The sequence below is a fragment of the Actinia tenebrosa genome, unplaced genomic scaffold (genome assembly GCF_029948245.1).
Source record: "Actinia tenebrosa isolate PJP-AT-01 unplaced genomic scaffold, QUT_ActTen_1.0 PGA_scaffold11__36_contigs__length_13525064, whole genome shotgun sequence".
Taxonomy (NCBI): domain Eukaryota; kingdom Metazoa; phylum Cnidaria; class Anthozoa; order Actiniaria; family Actiniidae; genus Actinia; species Actinia tenebrosa.
The window spans coordinates 585,082-611,351 of record NW_028292571.1 but is presented as its reverse complement, the minus strand read 5'-3'; the positions used below and the strand labels follow the sequence as shown (position 1 = coordinate 611,351).

The 26,270-nt window shown below is 36.4% G+C and overlaps 2 protein-coding genes across 2 annotated transcripts; both read left to right on the top strand.

Annotated features, from left to right (window-relative positions):
- The first annotated feature begins 230 nt into the window (after positions 1 to 230).
- On the top strand, positions 231 to 11,630 carry LOC116294452 (polyunsaturated fatty acid 5-lipoxygenase). Its single transcript, XM_031702044.2, has 15 exons — positions 231 to 1,235; positions 1,527 to 1,571; positions 2,645 to 2,770; positions 3,117 to 3,214; positions 3,472 to 3,604; positions 4,055 to 4,150; positions 5,751 to 5,847; positions 6,327 to 6,444; positions 6,666 to 6,758; positions 7,152 to 7,212; positions 7,472 to 7,577; positions 8,131 to 8,216; positions 8,317 to 8,490; positions 8,984 to 9,147; positions 9,384 to 11,630. The coding sequence occupies exons 1-15, from the start codon at positions 741 to 743 to the stop codon at positions 9,496 to 9,498; spliced, it is 2,007 nt and encodes a 668-aa protein (XP_031557904.1). The 5' UTR covers positions 231 to 740; the 3' UTR covers positions 9,499 to 11,630.
- Positions 11,631 to 15,519: 3,889 nt separating this feature from the next.
- LOC116294464 (two pore potassium channel protein sup-9) lies at positions 15,520 to 21,319 on the top strand. Its single transcript, XM_089027459.1, has 3 exons — positions 15,520 to 15,889; positions 16,847 to 17,317; positions 19,892 to 21,319. Exons 2-3 carry the CDS (start codon positions 17,005 to 17,007, stop codon positions 20,527 to 20,529), a joined length of 951 nt encoding a protein of 316 aa, XP_088883585.1. The 5' UTR covers positions 15,520 to 15,889; positions 16,847 to 17,004; the 3' UTR covers positions 20,530 to 21,319.
- Positions 21,320 to 26,270: the final 4,951 nt, after the last annotated feature.

The following is a 26,270-nucleotide window of genomic DNA, read 5'->3' as shown; positions in this document are numbered from 1 at the left end:
GGACACTCCTTTTCCTGTATGTTTTTAACCGAATATTTTTAGACGTATTTCATTTTCTTTTTAGTTTGATGGACCTTATCTTTCGTTCTGTTTAGAGAATCTTCAGAATCTTATATATCTTAAAAGTTTTATTTTACATCTCGTCCTTTGAGTGCAAAGCTAATTATCGGTTATAATGGTTTAAAATAAAAAAGATGACTCCTTCAAAATGACATTTTAAAAAGTCAAGTGCCTTCGTTGCCAAAGGCACTATCTACTTTTTTATCTTCTTGCCATTGATTGTGAATAAATTGTTTGTTGTTTTATCCGTTGCTATGTTTTTTCTAAATAGCAAACATTAAATTTTGGGAGCGGAACTACTCTTTCATAAACACACGCACGAGAATGGGCAACGATTACTTGATAAACAATAGCCCTAAATCCCGTGACGTCATTAAATAACTAACTTGGATTCCTTTACGCAAAGGTTAGGGTGAAAGAGCTCTGTCAACAAGAGGTGATCAGATGATTTTATCTCGCAATCTTATTTAATACCAAGAATAATTGAACCGACTATTAGTGCAACGCAATTTTAAGTCCAGACAGGTTTCAAAGTTGATTTTAGCTCGCCAAGGCTAGTAATATACTACAGTCACTGGTCGACCTACTCAATTTGGAAAAGAGCAGTTTACCATAAATCGATGGACTAAGACAACGACAATATAAACTTATAGCTACTTGTATAAAAGCAAGGAATTAATATGGGAAATTGTAGCAGTGTTCCGCCAGATTATGAGGTTATAGTCAAAACTGGAGACGTGAAAGGAGCTGGAACGGACGCCAATGTGTATTGTGCGTTGGTCGACGAGGAGGGTAACCGTACCAAAGATTTTCACTTGGATTGTCGCTGGAAGGACGACTTTGAGAAAGGAAACATTGACAAGTTTAAGCTTTCTAATGGTTCAGCACTTGGGCCTTTAAAAAAGATCGAAATATGGCGTGACGAAACAGGTTTAGGAGACGATTGGTACGTGGAGTGGATCAAAGTCAAGCAGCTTTTGAACTCGAATGGATCGGATGAGCTGGATGTTTTTCCATGCAATCGTTGGGTTAAAGCTGATAGGAAGTTAATTTTGACCAAGTACGATTGTATGCTGCCACAGTTTGATGATCATCCCGAACAAAGGAAGCTTGAACTGGAAGAAAAGCAAAAACTTTACGTTCTCAAACGTAAAGCTCCCGGTTGCCCAAAACAGGTACAAGAATTTTCATTTAGGAGTTATGTAATTTGAAGTACTTTATTTGCGCTACTAGAATAAGTATAAGGTTTGTTTTGTTTGGAAAACGGAATGTTCTTACCTTTTAAAGCTAAAATAACATGCAGAGTTTCGTTTTCAAGAATTATCTTGTACTAGTGTCATAGTATATATAATTTATAATATAATTTTTTGATTTAAATAATTATACCTCAGTTATTAAAAGGTAGTACAGTCCCTAATGAAGGTATGTAAAGATTACTGACTAACATATCTAAATTGATGCAATAGATTGAAAGTTGCCCAAGAGATGAGAGTTTTAGCAACGACTATAAGGTGGGTATTGATCTCTTCATTTAGTGACAGGGTAAAGTTCTTTCATTGTTCTGCATGTTTAAACAGGTTTTAATAGAATCGACCTAATATTTTTCCGTTATGCTTTGTTTTCGATTTCTGAAGGAAAACCATTTAGATGCTCAGAAAAAAAACACTAGTTACATAACATAGACAAATATTATTTTGACATTTAAATTGGTTTCATTTTTTAGCTATACATGTAGGATATTGCAGGAAATATTTAAAATATTTAAATATTGTTTGTTGATTTTTCCTCTAAAATCATATCTTTTTATTAATCTTTCAAAAAATCTCCATGAAAAAGTTATGTAATAAAGAACTGTTTATTCACGAGTTGTCATAGAAACCTTCATCAAATTTAGGCTGTTTTTATTACTAACTATTCCTCTGAAAATAAGTATTGTTATTCTCATAGGGGAATAAAATATATTCATATTTTATTGTTAATGCACTTCATATACTTATTCTGATTCCTTCATCACAGCTGTTAAGGTTATAGGATGAAACCACAATTTATTTTTTTCCATTTTGGCAGTCATAATAGAGTGTAAACAATAAATCCGTGAAAAACTAAATACTAAATAGTACAAAATAGTGCTAGTTAAACAATAGAAAACAATGGAATTTGCATGAAATTGTGCTATTTAGTATTACTAAAGCTTCACGGTTATATTGTTTGCACTCTAAACCACAATTTTTGTTCCCATTTTGGCAACATTAATCATGAGAAGGCTTTAATTGCTCATAAATTTTAATGTAAAAATAGCTCTTTTACTCACCATCTTATGTCCAAAATTAATATTTATAAGCTATTTCATGATATCCTTTCTAGAAAATATTTTTGCAACCCTCCTAAACAGGGATTGACCAACCTACCTCCTCGACTTACATTTTCTATCAAAGAAACTGAAAAACACAACATCTTCATCTTAGACCAATTCTTAGCCAGCTATTAAAAACCCACAATTACCCTCTTTGCAATTTGGTGAATAAATCATTCTAGAATTGTTCATATTATTGAGTAATTATGATATTTTCATAACTTTTGATAGTGGAACATTCAGCAGACCAAGTTAAAGTTGCTGATTAAGTGCAAGTTGACTAAGCTCACCTCAGACCCATGGGAGAAGTTGGAGGATTTTTCCAATGTTTACAAAGGCAGCATGGGGAAACCATATGTAAGTAATAACACTTAGATTCATGATATTTATGATTTATGATAGCATGATTGTTTGTATCTCAAGGAGAAATGAAAAACATGAAGCTCAATAGCTAGGAATGTACAATCATCACTATCATCTTTTCTCTCTTACTGACAAATGAGGAACTCATAATAATATTATCCGATCCTTGCATGGGTATAATGTCAACATGAAATTATGGATTATATACATGTTGGTTGCCCAGTACTATGAAGAATGGGAATGGATACTGAACATGGCAATTAGGTCTGTGGATAGACTTAAATGTATTGGATTTAATTATGCATTAAAGTATTTATATATTTATTTTCCATTGTTCCAGGGAATTTACAATTGGAAGGAAGATGCAGCATTTGCAAGGCAAAGACTGCAGGGATGTAACCCAATCTTCATAAGACTCTGCAAAGAGATACCTGAAAAGTAAATTTTGTTGTACTCTGTTGCAATACCTAATGATGCATTAAAAGCTGTTCATGCATAAATTGTTTATTCAAAACTTATATTTAGTAGTATGCATTATTATCAAATATTCTAAAATAAATTCACAAGTACAAATAAATGATGCTAACTATATGTAGTTAACATGTCAGTTAATACAAACTGTTGGCAAAAATTGCCTATAAATGTATCTTGCATGTGGTTTTGTGACTTTTTGTGGTTTCCGTTTCCCCCCCCAGCTTCATGGTGACATCAGAGATGGTTGAGCCATTCCTGGAAGAACTGACTCTTGATCAAGCCATTCAAGCCAAGAGAGTCTACATTTGCAACATGAAAATCTTGTCTGACATTGTTTGCAAGTCCAACCGAATAGTAAGCTTGATTAATATATCCAACAATGATTTTATTTAACCCCCTTTTGTATAGAGCCCTTGTATTAATGCCTACCTGGGGGTCAAAACAATTTAACATCATAAAAGATTTCAATTCTCAAGAGAAGGGAATTCTTTTATTTTGACCCCAGAGTGAGCTGCTTTGATCATGATGTCACATGCAAGGTTCTATTGTGATTGTGGTCAGTGATCAGATTCCATAAAAAAAAGAAACAAGTGACCACTACTCAACCATCTGGCCTCCCTTCATCTATATTTATTTATTTATTTATTATTAATTATTTATTTATTTATTTATGGACAATATTTAAGCAGAGATGCCCAGTTCAGCATAGCTCTCAGTGATAAAATTTATCTAATCATAATCTTTTAGAAAGGAAAAACGTTTTTCAGGCTACATAGTCAAATATATTTATTGAATTGTTTTCAGCTCTGCAAGCCTATGGCCCTTTTCTTTGTGAATGACAGCAAAGAGATGATGCCCATTGCTATTCAACTCTTCCAAGAACCTCACGATGATAATCCAGTGAGTACCAAGGAAAGGGTAGAGATACCAAATAATCGATCAAGAGCTAATGCATTTACCACTCCTGGGGTGGATGGCTTAATGCCTAAAAGGTTTTTCAACCAATTGAAAGGCAGCCTATTGATGGATTTGTGGAGGGAGTAAAAACCGGAAACTCCAGAGAAAAAAACTTTCAAAGCACAGGACTAGAACCAACAAAACTGGTGGCAGCATTCACCACCTGTGCTTCCCTAATTAGGGAAATTACTAAAGTTTGATCCTTTCATTAGCTTTACTAATTATGTCTTAATTGGGCACTGCTAAACAGCAAAACACTGAAACGAAACACCGGAGCGAAACACCGGAACGAAACAGAGACAAATTCTTGATATTACAAATGTCATGCAATAAAAAAATAAAAGAAATCAAAATACATGATAGTGCACAGATACAAAAGCGATAAAGCTTACCTTCATGCCCATGCTTTATGATCTGTGATCCGTATCGATCGTTTATTACCTTTTATAAACAATGTCGTTTCGCTGTCTATCAATGCAATTCTTTCTCGAATTTGAAGGATTCCAATGGATCTTTTAATAAAACAAGCATTAGTCTTAACTGCTTCTGTCTCTAGTATTTACACCAAAAAAATTGTGAAAAAAAGCTAAAGCCCTCGGGCGACGCCATGTTTATTTATACAAAAGCACAGGAAGCACAGCTCTTGACAAAGGAGACCCAACATTTTGATAAAGGAATCTGTCATAAAATATCATTTCCTAAACTGCAGGTGGTGATTATTAGTGTTTTAAATAATGATAGACAAGAAGATGGAAAGCTTAAGGTTGTTTTCGCAAGTTACCATTACCTATAGCGACTCTGTACAATGCTAATAAAAAAATGCTTATTGTAGTACTTTATCAGATTAGTAAGTAAAACGAAGTATATACGATCAATGATCGCCGTTATTTTGGGGCTCAGGGATCACATTTTAGCTAATTTTGGGCTTGGAGATCCGAGTTTCATTGTCTAAAAAGGATCATGTACAAAACTTTTCGGATTTTTTAGGGATTAGAAATGTGCCTTTTTAGGCCCCGAAATTGTTGGGTTTCCTTTGGGGCTTCCTGTGCTTTTGTTTAAATAAACATGGTGTCGCCCGAGGGCTTTAGCTTTCCTTCACAATTTTTTTGGTGTAGATACTAGAGACAGAAGCAGTTAAGACTAATGCTTGTTTTATTAAAAGATCCATTGGAATCCTTCAAATTCGAGAGAGAATTGCATTGATAGACAGCGAAACGACATTGTTTATAAAAGGTAATAAACGATCGATACGGATTACAGATCATAAAGCACGGGCATAAAGCTAAGTTTTATCGCTTTTGTATCATTGTACTATCGTGTATTTTCTTTTCTTTTCTTTTTTTATTGCATGATATTTGTAATATCACGAATTTGTCTCTGTTTCGTTCCGGTGTTTCGCTCCGGTGTTTCGCTCCGGTGTTTCGCTCCGGTGTTTTGTTTCGGTGTTTCGCTGTTTAGCAGTGCCCGTCTTAATTGATACTTTTCCTGTATCATGTGAGAGCCTAGCTACACACCAAAGACCTGCATAATTGTTTTTTTTTAGGTATTTTTGCCAAGTGATCCACCATACACCTGGATGTTAGCCAAAATGTACTATAACAATGCTGATGCAGCATATCACCAGTCTTGCACTCACCTTGGTAAGCCAGTCACCTATATATATTTTTTTAAATTTATTGTAGCATCAAGCTACTGAACACTACTGGCTGAGAACCTGTGAAAAACCTGTGAAAAATATCTCTGTATTTTTATCATGTCCAATTTCACAGGTTTTTCAAAGGTTTCTCCACGGAAAATAAAATTCACAGGTTTTTCCCACACAGGTTTAAAATGTTCACAGGTTTTTTCACAGGTTTCAAAAATTTATGAAAATTGGTCTGGGTGGTCTTGGTTGGTTGGTATAATCACTTGTTGTTCAAACTTCAGAACAAGGGAATTAATATAATACTGATTTTTCCAAGAATCAACATGAAATCGGCCGTGTAAAATTCACGGGTTTTTTAACAGGTCATTTTGATGTTACCTGTGTTTTCACAGGTTTTTCACAGGATTTTCACAGGTTCTCAGCCAGTAGTGGAATGCCTGATCCTAACTAGAAGTTGATATTTTTCCATTGCAGGTTTTACCCATCTGGTGGCCGAGACAGTATGTGTTGGGACACACAGACAGTTATCTCCATCCCACCCAGTGTTCAGGCTGTTGGCTCCTCACTTCCTATACCTGTTGGCTATAAACTCGTTAGTATAATCTTAAACCTGCTACTAGTAGTAAGATGTTCATTCAGCTAGGGGTGTCACTCCAAATCACTAGCTTGACAATTGAGAAAAGAAATTCTTTCTATTTTGATGGCATGCATTTGAAGTCAGTCAGTCCATTCTTGAATTCCTTCTTGTCATTTCATTAGAGTTTAATACAGAAGTAGCTTACATGTTGATTGTTCTTTTGTGAATTCTTGCAGACTTGCATTGGCCAAACTTGTTTCTCCTGAAGGATGGATTGATGTCTGCATGACAACTGGTGCCCAGGCTCTCCTTCAGCTTTGTGGATCCTGGTAAGACAGTGTCCAAAGAACCCAGTATGCATGCCCCAATACCCCCCTCCCTCCCCTCCCTTTAAGAGAAAGTGTGGTAGGGATTAAGGAATCTAACGATTTTATGACAGAATCTTAAGAAAACAAGAAAACGAAAAATGGTAGTATGCAATAATTATGTACTAGACATTCTTGTTTCTTGAGAGTTAATTTCAGACTACATTATTGCATTCTTCTTAGATTAAAAATAATGGTCAAATCCCCTGCCTTTGGAGTTGATTCTTCTGGGGTCCCTTGTTCAAAATGTCTATTTAATTCTATCCTCAATCATATTTCCTGTTTTGATATACATAAACCCAAAACAGGATAAAATTAATGATAGTACATAAGCAGCATTAATTTTGTGTTTTACAGCTGGCAAAGTTGGCACATGAATGTTGAGGGGTGGTTACCAGCAGAGCTTGAAGAAAGAGGTGTAAGTAACTAACAGAAAAGCTTATGAACATCTAGTAAATACCTGTCTAAATGAGATATAGAGAATATCTATTAACCTAACACAATGTGTTCCGACATGAGTCTATCCCAAACTCATTGATTGTTTTATTATTACTCAAGATGCCAAGCTTTTGGTTTGTAAGGAATGTAATTGCTTGGTTCTTCTACAATAACTAATTGTGCGGACGGTGCAGATGCCTTGGATTTTTAAGTGACTGTTTGAATGGTTTGATTGTCAGGTTGATGACACCCAAGCCTTGCCTAACTATCCATACAGAGATGATGCTCTTTTGATTCATCAAGCTATTTGGGATTACGTGCGGGAAGTTCTGCAAGGACATTACGGTAATGCAATTCATCTTTTTGTTTTCATTCACCCCCTCCAACCAACCAACCTAAATCTCTCTAGCTTCGCAATCCCTGTTCATCCATGCACCCATTCATCCTCCAAGCCCCTCATCCATCCATCCATCCATTCATCTACGCCCACTCATCCATCCACCCATCCATCTACTCACTCATTTATTCATCCTCCATACCTCTCATTCATCCATCCATGCACTCACTCATCCATTCATCCTCCAAACCTCTCATCCATCCATCCATTCATCCAGCAGCCGACTCATCCATCCTCCAAACCTCTCATTCATCCATCCATCTATCCATGCTTCCATCCTTCCTTCTATTCACCCACCCATCCATTTATCCACCCATCCATCCAACCATTTAACTAGGTTTTCTAAGTTTTTCATAAAGCGTTTGTATTTATCGCGAACGTAGCAGATGGGAAGTAGCAAGGTTTATTAACCGCGTTCCATCCATTCAATCATCTATCCACGATCCACCCGATTCATTCTCATCCATTTACTCATGCACTCATTTCTGATGTTTTTGACAGATACGCCAGACAAGTTAATTAACGATTATGAAATCCAGAACTGGGGTCACATGCTTGCTGATAAGAATGATGGACTTGGGATGCTGGTAAGATGGTATTTCTCAGTTATTATTGCAGAAAATACTTCACTAACGGGTTCACCCTTTCTAATGAAGGACTGTAAAATTGCTGTTATCGCTATTCCAGGGCGTATTTGGTGATGGTAAGTTCACAGAACTTGAAGATCTCATCAAGACCGTCACAAGCATCATCTTTATCAACAGCGTTGGTCATGCTGCTGCTAACTTTGCTCAGTATGACGAGTATGCATTCCCACCAAATTACCCAGCATTCCTTAGGGGCAAGCCTCCTACAAGCAAGGTAATCACTCTACAATCAAATGAGATTTTATCTATCCAATTATTATTATTGAAGTCTGGTTTTACCGTCCTGGTCTCTATAACTTTTGCGTGTATACATCTTATATAATATAAAGTTAATCTTGATCGGATTAAATATCGCTAGCCTCTCGGTAGCTACCTGACACATATGCTGGTTAAGACCGGCGCAACGTTTTGTTGTTTCTTTTATTGTATCAATCAACATATTGGCCATTTATATGTCATGTTATTTTATACTTTTGGAATTGATGACAAACCAACTATATCCTTTGGAAGGTTGAGGATGGACCTTAGCTCTGCTTTGCTGAGTGCCTCTACTTCTAATAAATCTCGTTTGAAATTTAAAAGTTTATTTTTCGGGAGAAAAAACCCGAAGAAAAAGTCCTGAAAGCACATGAGAAAACCTACAAGAGACTCTTCCCACATACGACACCCTTCCAAGCATTAACGTCGTATAACCATTTGTTTTTTAGGAGGAACTAACAGAGCAAGACATCATTGATCATCTTCCTCTGAAGGACATGACTCTTGACATCATGTTGGTGACAAAGATACTTAGCGATCGTGGCACTAACGCTCTGGCTGACTTCGAGGTCCAATATCAATACGACCCTATAGGAGTCAAAGCTGTTGAAAAGTAAGAATAATAAGAACTTTTGGTGATAAAAAATTATTTTTTTGAATCTTTAGTAATGGATAATTATTGCAATAAATAATTGGGATGATCAGTCTTCAGCCTTTATTATTTGTTTTAATAAAGTTTTTAGCTTACCAGTTGCTTTATTCAAAGTCAGTAGCTTTGGTACTGAAGAAATATTGTCACTGTTGTCTTGATGTTTATTCAATGAGAATTCTTTACTTTTTGTTTTGTAGTTTCCGCAGAAGACTCGCTGAAATCGATCAACTCCTTGAAGAGAGAAACAAGAAGAGGCCTTTTCCGTATCCTTACCTTACTCCCAAGGAAGTACCTAACGCTATTAGCATCTAAGCCATCGAAATGAACTACCCCGTGTAACCATCTAATACTAGTATCATTTTATATTAGAGTAGAGTGCAAACAACTATATCCGTGAAATAGCACAAAAGCTAAATAGCACTACACACGTATTTTTTGTTTTCAAATATTGTTTCAAGCTATTTTGCTATTTTGTATTATTAGTTATTAGAGTGGTCATAAACCCGTGAAACAATTACTCTTAGTTACTATCAAATCACTTGTGTTAAAGCGTATTAGTGTGTATGTTACATATAGTGATAGACTTCATGCTGTATTCCGGTATACGACAAGAATAATCAATGAAATCATAATAATGAAGTGTATTACTGCTAAATACGCTAGTACTTGTTTCACGGGTTTTCGAAAACCACTTCACTATTTCACTTATATATGGTTTGCAACTCTAATGTACTCTCCTAGTAAGTAATAATATTATTAATGATACTTCTACTAAAAATAATGAATTAGAACACGGCTTATGTTAAATAAATAATTAGCATAATTTGAGACTTGAATATAGAGTTTCGCGCGCTGTGATTGGTCGGGCAACCAGTGATTATAAGAGACGATAATCACTGCTCGAGTGGTGATTATGAGAGACGATAATGACTGCTCGAGTGGTGATTATGAGGTTTCGTAAACAAGAGCAGAAGTAATAAGAAAACGTTTTTTTAAATCTTGAACTGATTTCGCCTTTTCTCTGATATTCAAGTCTAAAATGATACTAATGCAATTATTCACCTCAGACTCAGTGAATATGAAGAATTTTTACCTCGCCGCACAAGGACTCGCAGTTCAGTAAACATTCCCCGATATTCACTTCGCCTTCGGCAAATAATTGTTAAATAATAATAATTTATCGAATAGATTCCACTAGATGGCTCTTCGTCTATATTGAAGATGCTATCTACCAATGAAATTAATAGAAAGTTAATAATATAAAGTAGTATTCAAGGGCGGATGCAGTGCGTTTTGTAAAACGAACAGAAGCATGGACTTGCAGTATGCTCATTGGTCTATCTTGGACCAATCCAGCACGTGACATCAGGATCCAATACTGGTCAAGAGTGGTAGGTTCCTCATGACATCATACCAGTAAGTTTAGTCGGTAAAACATACTGAATCCGCTATCGGTACTACTTAGCTTGAGTAAGAATATTTACTGTCATTTGTATGCTTTTTGTATACCGCCTGTAAATGCTTTTGGTTGTTTGTTAATCTATCGACTGTCTTACACCATACGCTATTTACTATGATTTAAACGTGTCCAGTAAAGAGTTGCTACGAATTAAATTAGTTGACAGTTGAATAAGTGATCGTGGGATAATTAGAACGCAATACAAATAAACGTAATTTGAAAAGAACAAAATATTTTTATAAAAAACAATGAAATAACGAGAAGCTCGACAAAACAGTCTTTCACTTTTGGAAAGCAATTCAGATTCAGAGTAAATTACACTTTCATGAAATAGGGAATACGGGTCTTTCTTGGTGTAGCAAGCTTTATTGTATTCTGGGTTAGGGCTTTTGTTTTGCAGGATATTGTTTAGCTCCAAATTCATCATCCTTGGCTATTTTTCTATTTTCTTCATGGTGCCTTGCGACACCAAGAAAGATCCGAAACTTCCACCGTACGAGAAAAATTGATGAGCATTAGACTTGAGTATAGTTTTTCGCGCTGTGATTGGTCGAGAGACCAGTGATTCTGAGACCATATTCACTGCTCGAGCGGTGATTATGAGGTTTGCAAAAGAATTTCGTCTTTCTCTGATATTCAAATCTAAAATTGTACTAAAACAATTATTCACTTCAGACTCAATATGATTATTGTGAATATTTACCTATATTCGCTTCGCCTTCGGCAAATAATTGTTAATTACCACGGTTATTTGATGAAAGTGTACAGATTGAGAAATTTTTTTTGTAGATGTGTTATCATAATAAATACGCTCTGCTGTGCACGTGGTCTAGGCGGTTGGAAATCAATGTATTTATGTGTTATTAGTATTATTATTTATTACCAATTCAAGCACAGTTGTAACTGCTTGTATACTCTTTGCTGGAGTGCTCGAATATTTTAAACTATACTCTCCGATATATAATAAAAAGTCTTTTGGCTTTCATTGTTGTCGCCTAATCTTGTATACTCTGATACTAGGATAGCTCTAGGGCTGTCATGGACGGCGTTTTGAGTACCCAGCAGGTGTAAACTCCTCGCTTCAATTGGTTATATATTTTTAAACATTTATTGACTGGGACCGAGAGAAACAATGTGATGTTTCGTGATCCCGAGACGGCGATGTTTCACGAGGCGAAGCCAAGGGGCTATCGAGGCTTCCAGTAATAGATACAGAAAAAAATCTCTATTTTCTATTTCTCATAGCTTTTTTGGTATTCAGTCAATTTAACAAAATTTTCTGTAAAATTTTCTGTTTTCATGAAGTACTTTCTCAACTGAATAGCATTGATAGTTTCTGGTAAAAAAGGCCTCATTTTCTCAATCAGAAAACTGAATCTGAAATTATGAAAAATAAAGTGGTGTATGCAAGGTGCAGTCCGTACTTCAAAGCACATACTAAATACCCCTTGGACAACACCCGATTGGCATTGGTAATCGCAACAAAATGATCGACATGTTTTTGTCTTATTGCTCTCCTGGGAATGCTTACAACCCATCAATGAGAGGAATGCTGCTAATACGCCGCCTCTCAGCTCTGTGTCGTGGCTTCACAACATGTGAACAGAACTTTTTCAACAGAAATTTTTTTATTAATGGGCCTCTAGACTGTTAACCTTTTCCTGCTGACTGAGTCGAGTCGAGTCGGTTTTCCCTGTTTTGAGAGCGTGGGGAGTGGGGATGAGTTTGAAGGGACTCACTGACCAAAAACTACACAAAATAAATGGTTTTGTTCTTCACACTACTTCACCAAGAGAAAACGAACTCATTTTATCTTAACTACACTGTATTAAACTGCTAAAAACTTGCGAACACACAATTGTTTTTTGTTTTGTTTTGTTTTGTTTTGTTTTGTTTTGTTTTGTTTTGTTTTGTTTTTTCGTTTTTCGTTTTTGTTTGTTTTTATTTTTGCGTTTAGTTTTGTTTTTGTTAGGAGTGTTGATGCTCTCATTCAAAAGACCGAAACAGCTAATAAAAAACCAGACCGTCTTCGTTGTTCCTCGCATAATCTTGAAGGCATTTCTGGCAGGTTTTGGGCCGACTTTGCCGGCTTGAGTCTATTGATCGTAATTTTTAATAAATATTTTTCTATTGTTCAGAGACACCAGCACAAACGTTTAATTAAATAAACCGAATAAGATTTATTGTTTGATTGTTAGTGGAGTGATTGCACTTACCGATTTGAAAAGAAAATTGATCTTGATTGGATTTGATGACTTGCTGAGAATTAAAATTTGATAAATTTGTCTAAAAATACCTCTAGGGCCTCTACCTCTATTATTATTATTATTATATAGGGCGCCCCACACTTCTATGCGTTTGATACGAGTCAGATACTACATGTCTGTTAGTCTCTCACAACGGAAACGAATGCAAATTCGCAACAGCCTTGAAGAAAGAAGCTTGCAAGGGGCCTCTACCTCTATTATTATTATTATTATTATTATATAGGGGCGCCCCACACTTCTATGCGTTTGATACGAGTCAGATACTACATGTCTGTTAGTCTCTCACAACGGAAACGAATGCAAATTCGCAACAGCCTTGAAGAAAGAAGCTTGCAAGAAAAAATAAGACTCTATAACAGAGAGCAAAACTATGTGGATAAAGAATTGAGGCAAATTATTCTGGTCAAGGAGAGCCTGGTGAGAAGCTTAAGAGCGATAAATCTCGACTTGGAGAGTAGCTCGTCAAAAGGAACAACGCCGATAAAGACTGCGAAAAAGCAAACATCGCCGAGAAGTGTAGCTCAAGAATCTGGTGACACCACGCAGTCCAGACCAGTACTAAACAAATCTCTCTCAGCAATCAATAATGGCCGAAGACTCAGCATTCGACTGCACAAGACGAGCTTTGTACAGGAATCAGATCTACCAACAGTGGCGTCTGGTACTGCACCACCATTTCCTGGAAATAACAAAACTAATTCAGCTCTGTCATCTTTGTACGGGAATCCTAAAGTGGTTTTGCCAGGTGACAGTGACTTAACAGCAAAAATAACAACAACGAATGATAACAAAAGTATTCATAATCAGTGGATTTGTACTCCATCACGTCAGCCGCTTCATGAAACCAAGTCATGTTTGCATCGTGGAAGAACCAAGCATCCCATAAGAAAGGATTGCAAAGCGGTTCGGTTTTCATTTCCTCTCACCAACAATCAACACTGTGAAACCGAAGAGGTATGGAAAGTCAAGAATGGAAGGAAAACGCCTGTTGTAGTACAAAGTAGTGGTTTCGAGAGCAACTCGGAAACGCTTGAGAAAATCAAAGTCAGGTGTAAGTTACATCAGATTGGATCCGTGGCTCTGGCAACGGCTATCTTCAAATCAGCTGGTTCTTTTACGCGAGAGGGTGTGGAGAAGTCACCAAGTTCAGCTATCAAGAAAAAAGACTGGGATTGCTTGAAAGAACAGAAAAATTACAGCGATCAGAAAAAATAGAAAAAAACGCCTGTACATGCGCACAAGAAGATTACCCGTTCAATGTCTGGTTTAACGATTCCTGCGCGGAGGGAAAAAATACTTGTTAGAAGATTGTCATCAAGTTGTATATAGACTATTTGCTGGAGACTGAATTGTGATTTGAATGTTGTTGTATATATCAGCATGAATACCCGTGCCATCATTCTGCATGCATTCCTTTTTTCCCACATTTTCTTCCGCGAATTTTTCAATTATCTTTTTCGTTTTTTTAAAAGCCATTTAAACATGATCTTACTGCTTTAATATTCTACTTATTCAGTTAGCAACTTCTTGTTTACTGCCTCTTTCTTGATCACAGTTCTGTGACACACCGGATCGAATAAGATCATCGCAAGGACAATTACTGGTTAATACTTCCTTTTCGATAATCAATGTATAATTGACCAATTCTTTTCTTTTATCTTTTCAAAATAAAAGAATTCATCGAGACGTTTTAAATTATGGCGTTCCAATCCCGCCAAAATTCAATGTTGACATGAAACATTCAACTTCATGCCTCAACATTCAAGTTTTGCCTGTAACTTTTAAAACTTCGTCCTCCAATACTCAACTTTATGCATCAACATTCAAGTTTTCCAAACAACTTTCAAAGCCTCGTCCTTCAACATCACTGTTTCAAATCAAATTCAGTCATCTTGAAAGTTGAGTATCATTGTGCTTACCACGACCGCCAAAAAGTGTCGAGTGTCAGTATGACGTAACAATCCACAGGTAACCCGGCTGTACAGCTAAAATTATTCCATGGGGGTAGTAGTTGTGTAAATTTTATTCGAATTTGTAATTCAAAATGGCGCAGCTTTCGCTGCGAAGTGTAATTGATGCTATCAATGAGCTCCAGGATGTAGTGGATATTGATTTATTGAGATTAAGAGTCGACTACATTAATAGAATGCCCGGGGGGGGGGGGGGGGGGGGGGGGGGAGTTACTCCCATATATGGACTATACGGGGATGATCCGCTGAACAAGGTATGGTTTTTCGAGCTTCTTGTCATAAACAGGGTATGCAATTTCACTCAAGGTCCAAATTCTTCCTAAGTTTCCTGTCATATTCAGGGTTTCTACTTTCGTATTGACTGAAACTGGTTACCATGGTCGTAAAAAAATGATACGCGAGATGACATGATAATTGAAACAGGAACTCAGTGCAATTAATTATATCTTTTGACATAAACAGGGTCTACGAATACGATTTTTTTTGTCATAAACAGGGTACCCCTTTCAGAATCCCAGCGGAACACCCATACCCAAATTCTGGCGGAGTGCCCCCCCCCCCCCCCCCCCCCCGGGATAGAATGCTAGTCTCACTTGATGTACCCGATAATATTCTGAGCGAAGGAAGGTATCGTGTTTCAATCCTCAGTGAAGTGTGCGCTCGTATTACGATGTTCCCACAAGCCTTCGTCAATAACGTCACATTGACATATGATACTTTTTGGCGGAGTTGGTACGTGTTTGAGTACTCAACTTCCAACTGATCCGATTGCAACATGCAATATATAACGTCCATCCAAAACGTACAATCTACACTATCGAATTTTTAAAATGAATTCAAAAATTTGGGTTCAAACGTTTGAGCTTGAAAGTTGTTAGTTAGAGTTTACAAATTCCAAGTTGTTAAATGAAGTTGGATGTTCGAGCCTGTTCGATCTCAAGTTTAATGAAGTTGAAAGTTCCTGTTTGTGAAGTTCGATGTTGGAGCATGTAAACTCCAATGTTGAGGTATGGCATTGAATATTCAATCCCAAGTTTTTTAAGGTTGAAAACTGAACTTCGAAGTTGTATTATATACACTTGAATGTTGATGCATGAATACTATGCGCTAAATATTAAATCAGCACATACCTAGTATATATTAAGTTAAACTACCGTGCATTATCAATAATGATTCAATTTATAGCGTATATCCCTTGTTTATACTCAATATTTTTGTGAAATGCATGGGTGATTTCCCGGGGGGGGGGGGGGAGGGTACTACCACCCTAACTTGGGTAGGGGTGTGCTGCCAGGACCTCAAAACCCTGACCCTATCCCAGACCTAAAATTTTGATTTTACATACCCTACCCCAGACTAAAACTAAGAATTGTACACCCTATACCAGACTAAAAGACGGAAAATACGGTCTTACAATCGATTGCAATCAATATTTACTAACATTTTTATTGTTTTTGTGTTGGCAGAAAGCGTAGCCTATTCGCCAGACAAAAACGACCAAATCGTTAACCCTATCCCAGATTAAAATGACACCCTATCCCAGACAAAAAGTCAAAAAATGATACCCTACCCCAGACCCAAAAGCCGAAAAACCATACCCTATAGGGCGGCACATACCCGTATAGCAAATATAGGGGAGTACCCCCCCCCCCCCCCCCCCCCGAAGTGATTTTCTTTAATAAAAAAAATAGTGAAAAATCGACATAATTATATTGCTTAAACAAAAAGGATCATGCTTATTATATACCAATTCACTTTTTGGCATTTTGTCGTGTCCTTATGATTCTCTTAGGTGAGTGATTAATTCTTGAAGCATATATCAACAAACGTCAATCAGCCATTAAACAATCTCATTCAGAATCATACTCGAATGCACTCGTCTCTCTAAGTCGTTCCTTAATCAATTTATTTTATCTCTCAAATTGGGTCAAATTGAAACTTTAAAATTTCATTTTCCTTAACAGTCGAGGACGCATTCAGTCTTTGTTCAACAGTCAGCTTTGATAACAGAAACACTAAAGGTTTTGAAGAGAAAGAAGAACTGCCGTCACTGTCGACTCAAGAAAACTGATCGAGTCGCCTTTCCGGGTCGCCTTTATGCGTATAGCTGCGTATTCTCGCGATGGATGAAGCTAAAGTTAATTGTCGCACACAAATCTTGACGATATCAGTGTGGCTGATCGTTTGTATTATGTATCTTTGTCTGGGAATGGTTGTCTTTGTAGCACTCGAAGAAAAGACAACCGACCAAACGATACAACACAAGAAGAAAATGCAAGAGAACCTAAAGACAGATATTCAAGTCAAGTTCAACTTGAGTGACCAGGAGTTTGAATATCTGGTCGAGCGAACTGTGGAGGCCTATTCGTCTATGCCAACGCAATGGAGCTATCTAAACTCGTTTGCATTTGTCTTGCAAACCATTACAACCATTGGTAAGTCAATTAATAGGATATTCAGAAGAATTGATACATATATATAACATAGAAGGATAGTATTAATATTAGCCTGAAATGGAAAAAAATTGCGTGACAGGGTTTCATCTGCCAGTTATCATGTCAACAGCCTCAGCGATGATCATTTTCGCGCATGATATGACCCGCCACAAGATGACTCATCAGCTGAGCCTCGAGTTGTGGCTGAAAGTCAAGAACATGGAAATTCATTGCTCATAGAAACCTAGGAATGCTCAAAATATATAAGAGTAGTTTACCCGAATACTTTTCTGACCCCAAGGGTCATAATTGATCCCCAATTGATCACCCAACTTTTGCTTTCGTACCTTTGTTGAAAATAAGTCAAGAGTTAACTAACGTTGGCAGCTGACCAATCCATTTTGAGAACTTGTTTCCTTAGTATCTTATTTCTCTTTGGCAAATTTCCTAAAAAACGAGGTGTTTTTGTGTAAATCAAGAGTTTCGTATCCGGCCGAAGAACAATGATGCAATAAGCTATTTCCCTAAGGGTATCCAACGGTGTTTTCGTGGAATTCTATATTCTATCACAGGTAGCCCAAGCAAGGTTCCTGTATGTGGTTTATAAGGGAATGCATGGGAGTTATGATGAAGATATGACAATAAAATGTTTCACTCAACAATTTGCTGCAAAACTTGCTGCAGTCGTTGCTTGTACTATACCTTGTTTAGTCTTCTGGCGAAGTTTCAGCGCGATTTAGGGCGGTCGTTCAGTTCGTTTGGGCTGCCTGTGATTCTCTTATGAACCGAATAAGTTCGGTGGGATACTCCCATTTTAAAAAAAGGGCATTATCTTCAAAACAAAATAATTTTGCCCCTAAGAGAAAGAAAGTTTTGGCTTGGTCCAGCTTAATTTTTAGCAAAAATATAATTGAGTTCAATTGTAACATATACTGAAAGCCGTATATAAGGGATAATTGTGACATAGGTATGATGTTGGGAGCCATCGCGCCGTACCCCTAAAAGATACCGCACGTGCTAAAAAAAACAGCTTCTCCTTTTAATCCACCCCTAAAAGAGGGGATTACTTACGATTTCCACCCCTTTACGACGATCATCCCCAACCATCCGTTCCCTTACAGTTCCCGTGACATGCTATATTAATTTCATCTTGCCCATCTCTTATTCCTTGAGAGCTTTGATAAGAATAGATGACAGGTGAATAGGTGGTCAGCCGAGTATTTTCAAAATGCCACTTTATAAAATGGACTTCGGAAAATTCGACGCGACAAAGATGACTAGCAGACATGTGGCTGCCTGAACTGACAAGAGAATGAATGAATGAATTCATTTGTTTACTAAGTATAAATCTTTTATTTTTAAGATTCACCATGTGACTAAACCCGTCGGCTAGTCACTTCTGCATTTTTCCAACGAGGTTTTGGTTACCGGGCTGCTTTGACGTAAAGTACCTGCAGGAATGAAAATCGATTAATTGCAGACACAATAAATCCGGGAAATACTATGTACAAAATACCACTAACATTTTAGGACCATTTAGTTTTAAGAAACTAATAGTTAACAGTAATAAACCAAGCAGGAAGTGACGTAAGCACGAAAGAAGTGTAAGGAGAAGCACGAGTCGTAGGCAAGTGTCTTCATCGCTTCTTGAGTGATTACGGAGCTTACTTTTACGAAGTGCTTTATTACTGAACGGAGTATGGAAAAAGCTGTTTTATTCGTTTTATTATATAGTTATTAATCATATTTCGGTATTGAATTTATTTACGCAAAAAGAAAGGCAGGATATAGGCGTCAGCACTGGATGGCGTCAGCACTGTGCTCCGTTCACTATGAAGTAATATTTCAAAAACGAGTGAGAGTCTTTTATTAGGGTTTCCAAACACGAGAAAACATTTGAAAGCACGAAGCCGTAGGCCGAGTGATTTATTGTTTTTGAGTGTTTGGAAACCCTAATGAAACACGAAGCACGAGTTTTGGAATTACTTCTCTAATGAGTTAATAATTTATTATGCAGGAAAAGAAGTTTCCTTGTTTTTATTTTTGTATTTAATATACGTAGAGCAGGTGTATGGGGGGAAAAATTATAAAATATAGATCCAACCCAACTTTGTCAGCAAATTCCTCGTTGGCATAGTTGGTGAATCACTAGACAATCATGCAAAGGGTAGCCAGGTTCGTGACATGGTAAGTCCAAGGTAAAGAGAAAAGAAAAAGTTAATTACGTAGATAAGTAGATAGAAGTCTGAGAAGTAAGCAATGGAGAAGAGAGAGGTAAAGAAATGAGGCAAATGAGTGGAAAGTGGATAAGAAATTCTTCCAGCTATTTTGAGACACCCACGATAAATATGTAGATTAAGAAATATTTCAGCACTAGTGATGTTTGAGAATAATGAAGCACAGTTTTCGACCAATCGGCAGGCGCGTACTATCCTAACTATATAATAATGAGTAATAAATAGAGCAAAACCTTTCTTTCTATTGTTTGAATAGTACTATTTAACACTTATTGATTCAAGCTATTTACTCGATCAGGTAGTTTAAATTTATATTTATATATTTTTTCAATGTCAGGTTACGGCTACATCACTCCAATTACCGATGGTGGTCGAATCTTCTGCATATTTTATGCTCTGTTTGGTATCCCTTTAGCTGCATTACTTCTCCAATCGACAGGTAAAGCCATCTTTCAGATCCTCGTGGCGGCCATAATTGGGTTGGAAAAAAAAGTCAACCAGGGAATAGTGAACGTACAAAATGCCGAGGAGAAAAGCTTCATCGGATCGTTCCTTTTACTGACTGTTGTCATCATTCTCTACAGTGTGATTTTTGTTTACGGTTACCAACTAGGTACGTTTGTCGAAGGGGTATACTCTTGGTTCATTACCTTGACAACCATTGGGTATGGCGATATTGTACCTGGCCAATCTTCGAAGAGCTTGACGTTGATATGGATGCGGGTGATTTTTATGTTTCTGGGTCTGAGTATCACATCAAGTGTTCTCAACTCATTGGGAACGTGCATAGAAAAGCGCCGTAAAAAGACGACGTTTTGTAAATGTTACAAGTGGAGAATGGGGTCAGCAGCACGATTGTCAAAGAACGCAAAGGAAGTAGAAATAGATGGAAAGGCCATAGAAGGTTCGTACATCAAGCGATCAGACGAGAACCGCGAGCAAGAAGTTGATTATGAGCTAGACGACTTGAAATGAAATGCCGTGCATTTCAGAACGTTTTCTAAGATTTTTAGCACAGTTTGAGTGAGGAAATAAGTTTTTTTCTCCGAGTATACAAAAAATGTCGCAAACGCAAGATGAAAGAATTAGTCTTAAGTTGAAAGCCGGGTATTGGCACTATAGGCATTGCCAATTTGTCAGGCATGTTTGGAAGTCAAGTTTACATATATTTATTTACAAAAGCATAAAGACGTTTGCACTAGTTTGCACTTAGAGCATGCGCAGACGTTTCTCTTGTTCAAATTATTCTCTTGTTCAAACTCATGACGGTCAGTGTTTTGATGTATATGTATTTCATTACTTTGCCATGCATTTGCTTATATGATAGATATCTTCACTAGAATAATCTATATCCTGCTGCGCGAAATCTCACCCCAGAGGGGCTCAATCATTTTGCTGGCTCTTGCTTCCGGTTTAATGTCCATATTTGGCATAGATAAAAATAGCTCAACTCCCGAAACACGTAGGTCGTTTTTGTTGTATATGTAATGGGAGATGGACACAGTCTAGTGAGTTATGGACTTCTAGTATATATAGATGGCTGCTGAAGACTTCGAATTGCGATTTGAATGTCGCTGTATCAGTATGAATACTCTTGCTATCATTCATACACCCTTCATAGCATTGATATCAGGATAGATCTATTTATAATTAATGCATACCCTTGTCTAGTATGATCAAATGCATGGATGATTTTCTTTAACAAAAAGTCATGAAAAAATAAATATACTGATTACTGGGATACCTGTGGATCACAGTCATAAAATGTCTTTGCTTTTTCTGTCTGTGAAGAGGGTCACATATACGAAAACCCAAAACAAGATGCCGGCGCTCGACCCATTCCTCTCTCAGTGATGACCGCAATGTATCACGGATCCAAAAAACTTAAGAAACAGTGACACCATCAAAACATTTTTTACTACAGTCGCAAAAATTTATACTACCCTAAAAAAATATTACTAATACGATTCAAAAAATTTCTACATAAATTTCTTTCATACACTATCATAAAAAAATGATAATATAATATGCAAAAAATGAAAAATACAAATAGAAAAGCGAAACAGAAACACAAAAGCATGATGATAGCATGGAAATCAGTCCAGCCAATAGCATTTATTTTTATTAGAGCATAGTTTTGACCAGTATGGGCCTTCATACAAGAGACCTTTGCGGGCATATGGTTCACATCCATAGTCCAATCAATTATCATGTACCAGATGTCAATTCAATGTCACTATGTTGTCAAGTGATTATGAGAGGGCGGAGCTAGTAGATCACGTGGCAGAGGTTAATGTCTACGCATGCTCTATTTCGTTGACTGCCGTAATTCAAGACAGCCGAACTAGAAATATTAATTTTTATTATATAATTATCCATAAAATACCTATATTTCTCCTTTTCGAAAAACTGATATTTTCACATGTGAAAATAACATGTTATTTTCACATGTGAAAATATCGTTACCATGTGTATTTAAGCTATTAGTTTATAAATAAAAACTTTTTATAATAAATAAAAAGCTTATTAAGTTGATTTTATGGATAAATATATAATAAACAGAATATTACATGGGCGCTTGGAGATACGAAATTTACCTTCTCGTGTTGAAAATCTCTCACTCGTTCGCTTCGCTCACTCGTGAGAGATCTAGTTTCAACACTCGAAGATAAATTTCGTATCTCCGCGCGCCCATGTAATATCCTCTATATCAATTTCGTAAACAAGGATTTCAAGCCGAGAAGATAGCGATGATTTCGAAGCGATGATTTCTAAGAATTTTCCATGAACTTCATGAATATAGTTTGTTTTGGTTAAATCTTCATGATTCCTCTACTCGAGCAGTATTTTCTGCACGACTAAGCGAAGATCGATAAGGAAGAATTACAATAAGCCATAGTTAACAAATTCATTCAGCATGACTCGTTATTCTCTTGAACATGACAATATAGATATTCTTATAGCCTATATTTATGTATTTATATTAATCATTTTGGTTTCAAAGTCTACTCACGAAGGAACACGAGGTACATAGCAATATTTATTTTAAGATTCTATTTGATTTAAGAAGCAAAATACACAATTTGCTACGCACATTCCAGGGTTTGGTCTTGCCGTTCGAAGCGTTATGATCTCCTTTACTTCTCCGGACTGGAGCTGTAATTGGAGTTCCAGATTGAGTTATTTATCAGTACTACTTTATCAGTATTTTTGGAAGCTCAACAAACTATAAAATACTCCATGCATGTTGAAACCAGGTCCTCCGCTCCCCCTTTCCAGGTATCCCATTCAACGCTACCTACAGCGTCTAGTTATATTGCTTAAATCAAGAGACTCTTGCTTATGCCAATCAGTCAATTATTGGCATTTCGTGGCGTTCTTATGAGTCTCTTTTTGAGTATCAAACGGGAATTAACATATTTGCGAATTTTGCAATTTTCTTTAACAGTACTAATAAAAAAAAGTTCGCAATTTTCTTGATGCCATATTAAATTATTTTAAAATTACATTATATACTAGTAAAAAAAAGTTCGCAATTTTATCAACTTTCATAATTAGCGAATTTTCGAACCGTATCATATTATATGCTAGTAAAAAAAAGTTCGCAATTTTATCAATTTTCATAATTTGCGAATTCTGATGCTGTACATATTATATACTAGTAAAAAAAAGTTCGCAATTTTATCAACTTTCATAATTTGCGAATTTTCGAACCGTATCATATTAATGCTAGTAAAAAAAAGTTCGCAATTTTATCAATTTTCATAATTTGCGAATTCTGATGCTGTACATATTATATACTAGTAAAAAAAAGTTCGCAATTTTATCAACTTTCATAATTTGCGAATTTTCGAACCGTATCACATTATATGCTAGTAAAAAAAAGTTCGCAATTTTATCAATTTTCATAATTTGCGAATTCTGATGCCGTACATATTATATACTAGTAAAAAAAAGTTCGCAATTTTATCAACTTTCATAATTTGCAAACTCTGATGCCGTATCATATCATTTTCCTGCTTTTTGGTGGCGTCTATCCTTGTGCTGCACTATGAGATGTATGAGTGTCAAATCTTCAAACAAAGGAAATGAATATCAGTTTGTCATGTCTTAGTTCTAACACCTATATGCAAATTATGATTTTCTGCGGAAATTACTCATTGCTCGCCCGGGGAGGTGGGGGGGGGGGGGGGGGGGGGGGGGGGAGGGGGGGGGTACTCCCCTATATTTGCTATACAGGTATGTGCCGCCCTATAGGGTATGGTTTTTGGGTTCTGGGTCTGGGGTAGGGTATCATTTTTTGACATTTTGTCTGGGATAGGGTATCATTTTTGTCTGGGATAGGGTTACGATTTGGTCGTTCTTGTCTGGAGAATAGGCTACGCTTTCTGACGACACAAAAACAATAAGCGCGTTAGTGAATATTGATTGCAATCTATTGACTATACCGGATTTAGTCTGGTATAGGGTGTACACTTCTTAGTTTTAGTCTGGAGTAGGGTATATAAATTCAAATTTTTAGGTCTGGGATAGGGTCAGGGTTTTAAGGTCCAGGCGGCACGCCCCTATACAATACAATACAATACAATTTTATTTGGCACCTTATACTAATAGTACATGAGTGTTTGATTCCAAATATATTATAGGTATATATATATACTATGTATTAAGTAATTTTCTTAATTCATTTTCACGTATCAGCATACATTGATGAATGTATGCTGATATGGCTCTTTGTAGAGACGCTGATTTTGAATTGATTAAGAACATAAAACGACTGTCAGCGCTCCTATTGTTGAAATTAATGCTGGTGTTTTTTTCTATGAACTCTCTTAAGTCGTTTCTATGAGAGTCATATAGTGGACACCAAACTAGAAAGTGTTTTTCGTTTTCTACTCCCGACTTACACACTGGGCAAATCCTTTCATCGTAAATGAGATAAGGCCTCTTATACCTCCCCGTTTCTACTTCAAGCTTATGGTTACTAATTCTTAATTTTGTAAGCGCCACTCTGTGCTTAATATTGTTAGGGTGGTAGTACCCCCCCAGGGATTGGTCGTAGCCAATCATTAATATATCTCAGTAAATACTACGGAGACCTTAGAACAGTCGCAAAGTCAAGGGGAATTAGATTTTTCCATTACAGATCAAGAAGTATATGAAGTTCTAAGTAACCTAAAGAAACATAAAGCTCCCGGCCCTGATAATATTCCAAATGAGCTATTGATAACGGGAAAGGAAGCACTAAAAGGACACCTAACGGTAATTTTCAATAAAATCCTAGACAACGGAAAGTTTCCCTCTTCATGGAATCTAGGATATATTGTTCCATTGCATAAAAAGGACGATCCAACGAAAGCTGAAAATTACCGTGGAATAACACTCCTTTCTGCAATTGGCAAAGTTTTTACGGCAATACTTAACAAACGGCTCTATGATTACCTAACTACGAATAATATAATTAAACAGGAACAGGGTGGGTTTAGAAAAAAGCACGGAACAACAGATAGTATTTTTATTCTGAAATCCGTAATCGATAAATATGTTAAAAGTAAGCCACGGAAGAAAAATAATTTCCTTTTTTCCTGCTTTGTAGATTTTCAAAAAGCGTTTGACTGCATCCCAAGGAAAAAATTAATGGCAAAACTTGAAAATGTTGGTATAAATGGAAATTTTCTAAGAGTGATACAATCGATGTACTCCACTGATCAATCAGCAATCAAAGTAAATGGACACATTTCTCCGACATTTTCCTGTTATATGGGTGTTAAACAAGGCTGTATGCTGAGCCCTACGTTATTTAATTTATATCTTCACGATCTGCCTGACTCATTAAATTCGTGTAACAACAATGATGTAATGTTGAATGGCAAACCGATTAGTACTCTTTTATATGCAGATGACCTGGTTCTGTTCTCTAAATCTGCTAAAGGGCTTCAGAAATATCTTGACAAGCTAGAGGCATTTTGTGAACAATCAGGCTTAACAGTTAATATAACAAAGACAAAAGTGATGGTTTTCAATAATACAGGGAAGACAATGAATAACTTCCAATTCTATTTGAACAAATCTAAACTAGAAAACGTTAAATCATATAAATATTTAGGATTAAATTTTACAACCTTTGGAAACTTTACGTTTGCAAAACAAGAATTAAAAAAAGCTGCATTAAAGGCACTATTTCAGATGAAAAAACAAATGGGTGAATTTTTCACATCCAATATCAAATTAACTATAAAACTGTTTGACTCGCTTGTTACACCAATACTTCTATACGCAAGTGAGATATGGGGTATCGAAACATTAAGCACCAAAGACCAAGAGCCCATGGAACTTGTTCATTTGAAATTTTGCAAAATGCTCCTCAAGGTGACAAAGAATGCTAGTAACCTTGCATGCAGAGCTGAGTTAGGAAGGTTTCCGCTAAAATGCAAAGCATGCAGTAGAAGCTTTAAATTCTGGCATAAAATTATAAAGTCGGAACTACACCCAAAAAAACTTTCAGCCGAAGTCTACCAAGATATTAAAAATGAAACTAAAAAAGCCTTTTGGAGCATAAAAATTAAAACTACTTTAGAACAACTCGGATTGGGGATAATTTGGATGAAACAAAAGGAACTTTCTCCAAGATGGTATGAATATGGAAAAATAATAACCCAAAGAATATATGACATTGAGAGGCAAATTTTATGGAGTAATCTCCACAATGATGAAAG

Coding starts and splice junctions, on each gene's coding strand:
- LOC116294452 (XM_031702044.2), top strand. CDS start 741: ATGGGAAATTGTAGCAGTGTTCCGCCAGATTATGAGGTTATAGTCAAA. Junction 1,572..2,644: donor GTTTTAGCAACGACTATAAG/GTGGGTATTGAT, acceptor AACTTTTGATAG/TGGAACATTCAGCAGACCAA. Junction 5,848..6,326: donor CCAGTCTTGCACTCACCTTG/GTAAGCCAGTCA, acceptor TTTCCATTGCAG/GTTTTACCCATCTGGTGGCC.
- LOC116294464 (XM_089027459.1), top strand. CDS start 17,005: ATGGATGAAGCTAAAGTTAATTGTCGCACACAAATCTTGACGATATCA. Junction 17,318..19,891: donor GCAAACCATTACAACCATTG/GTAAGTCAATTA, acceptor TTTCAATGTCAG/GTTACGGCTACATCACTCCA.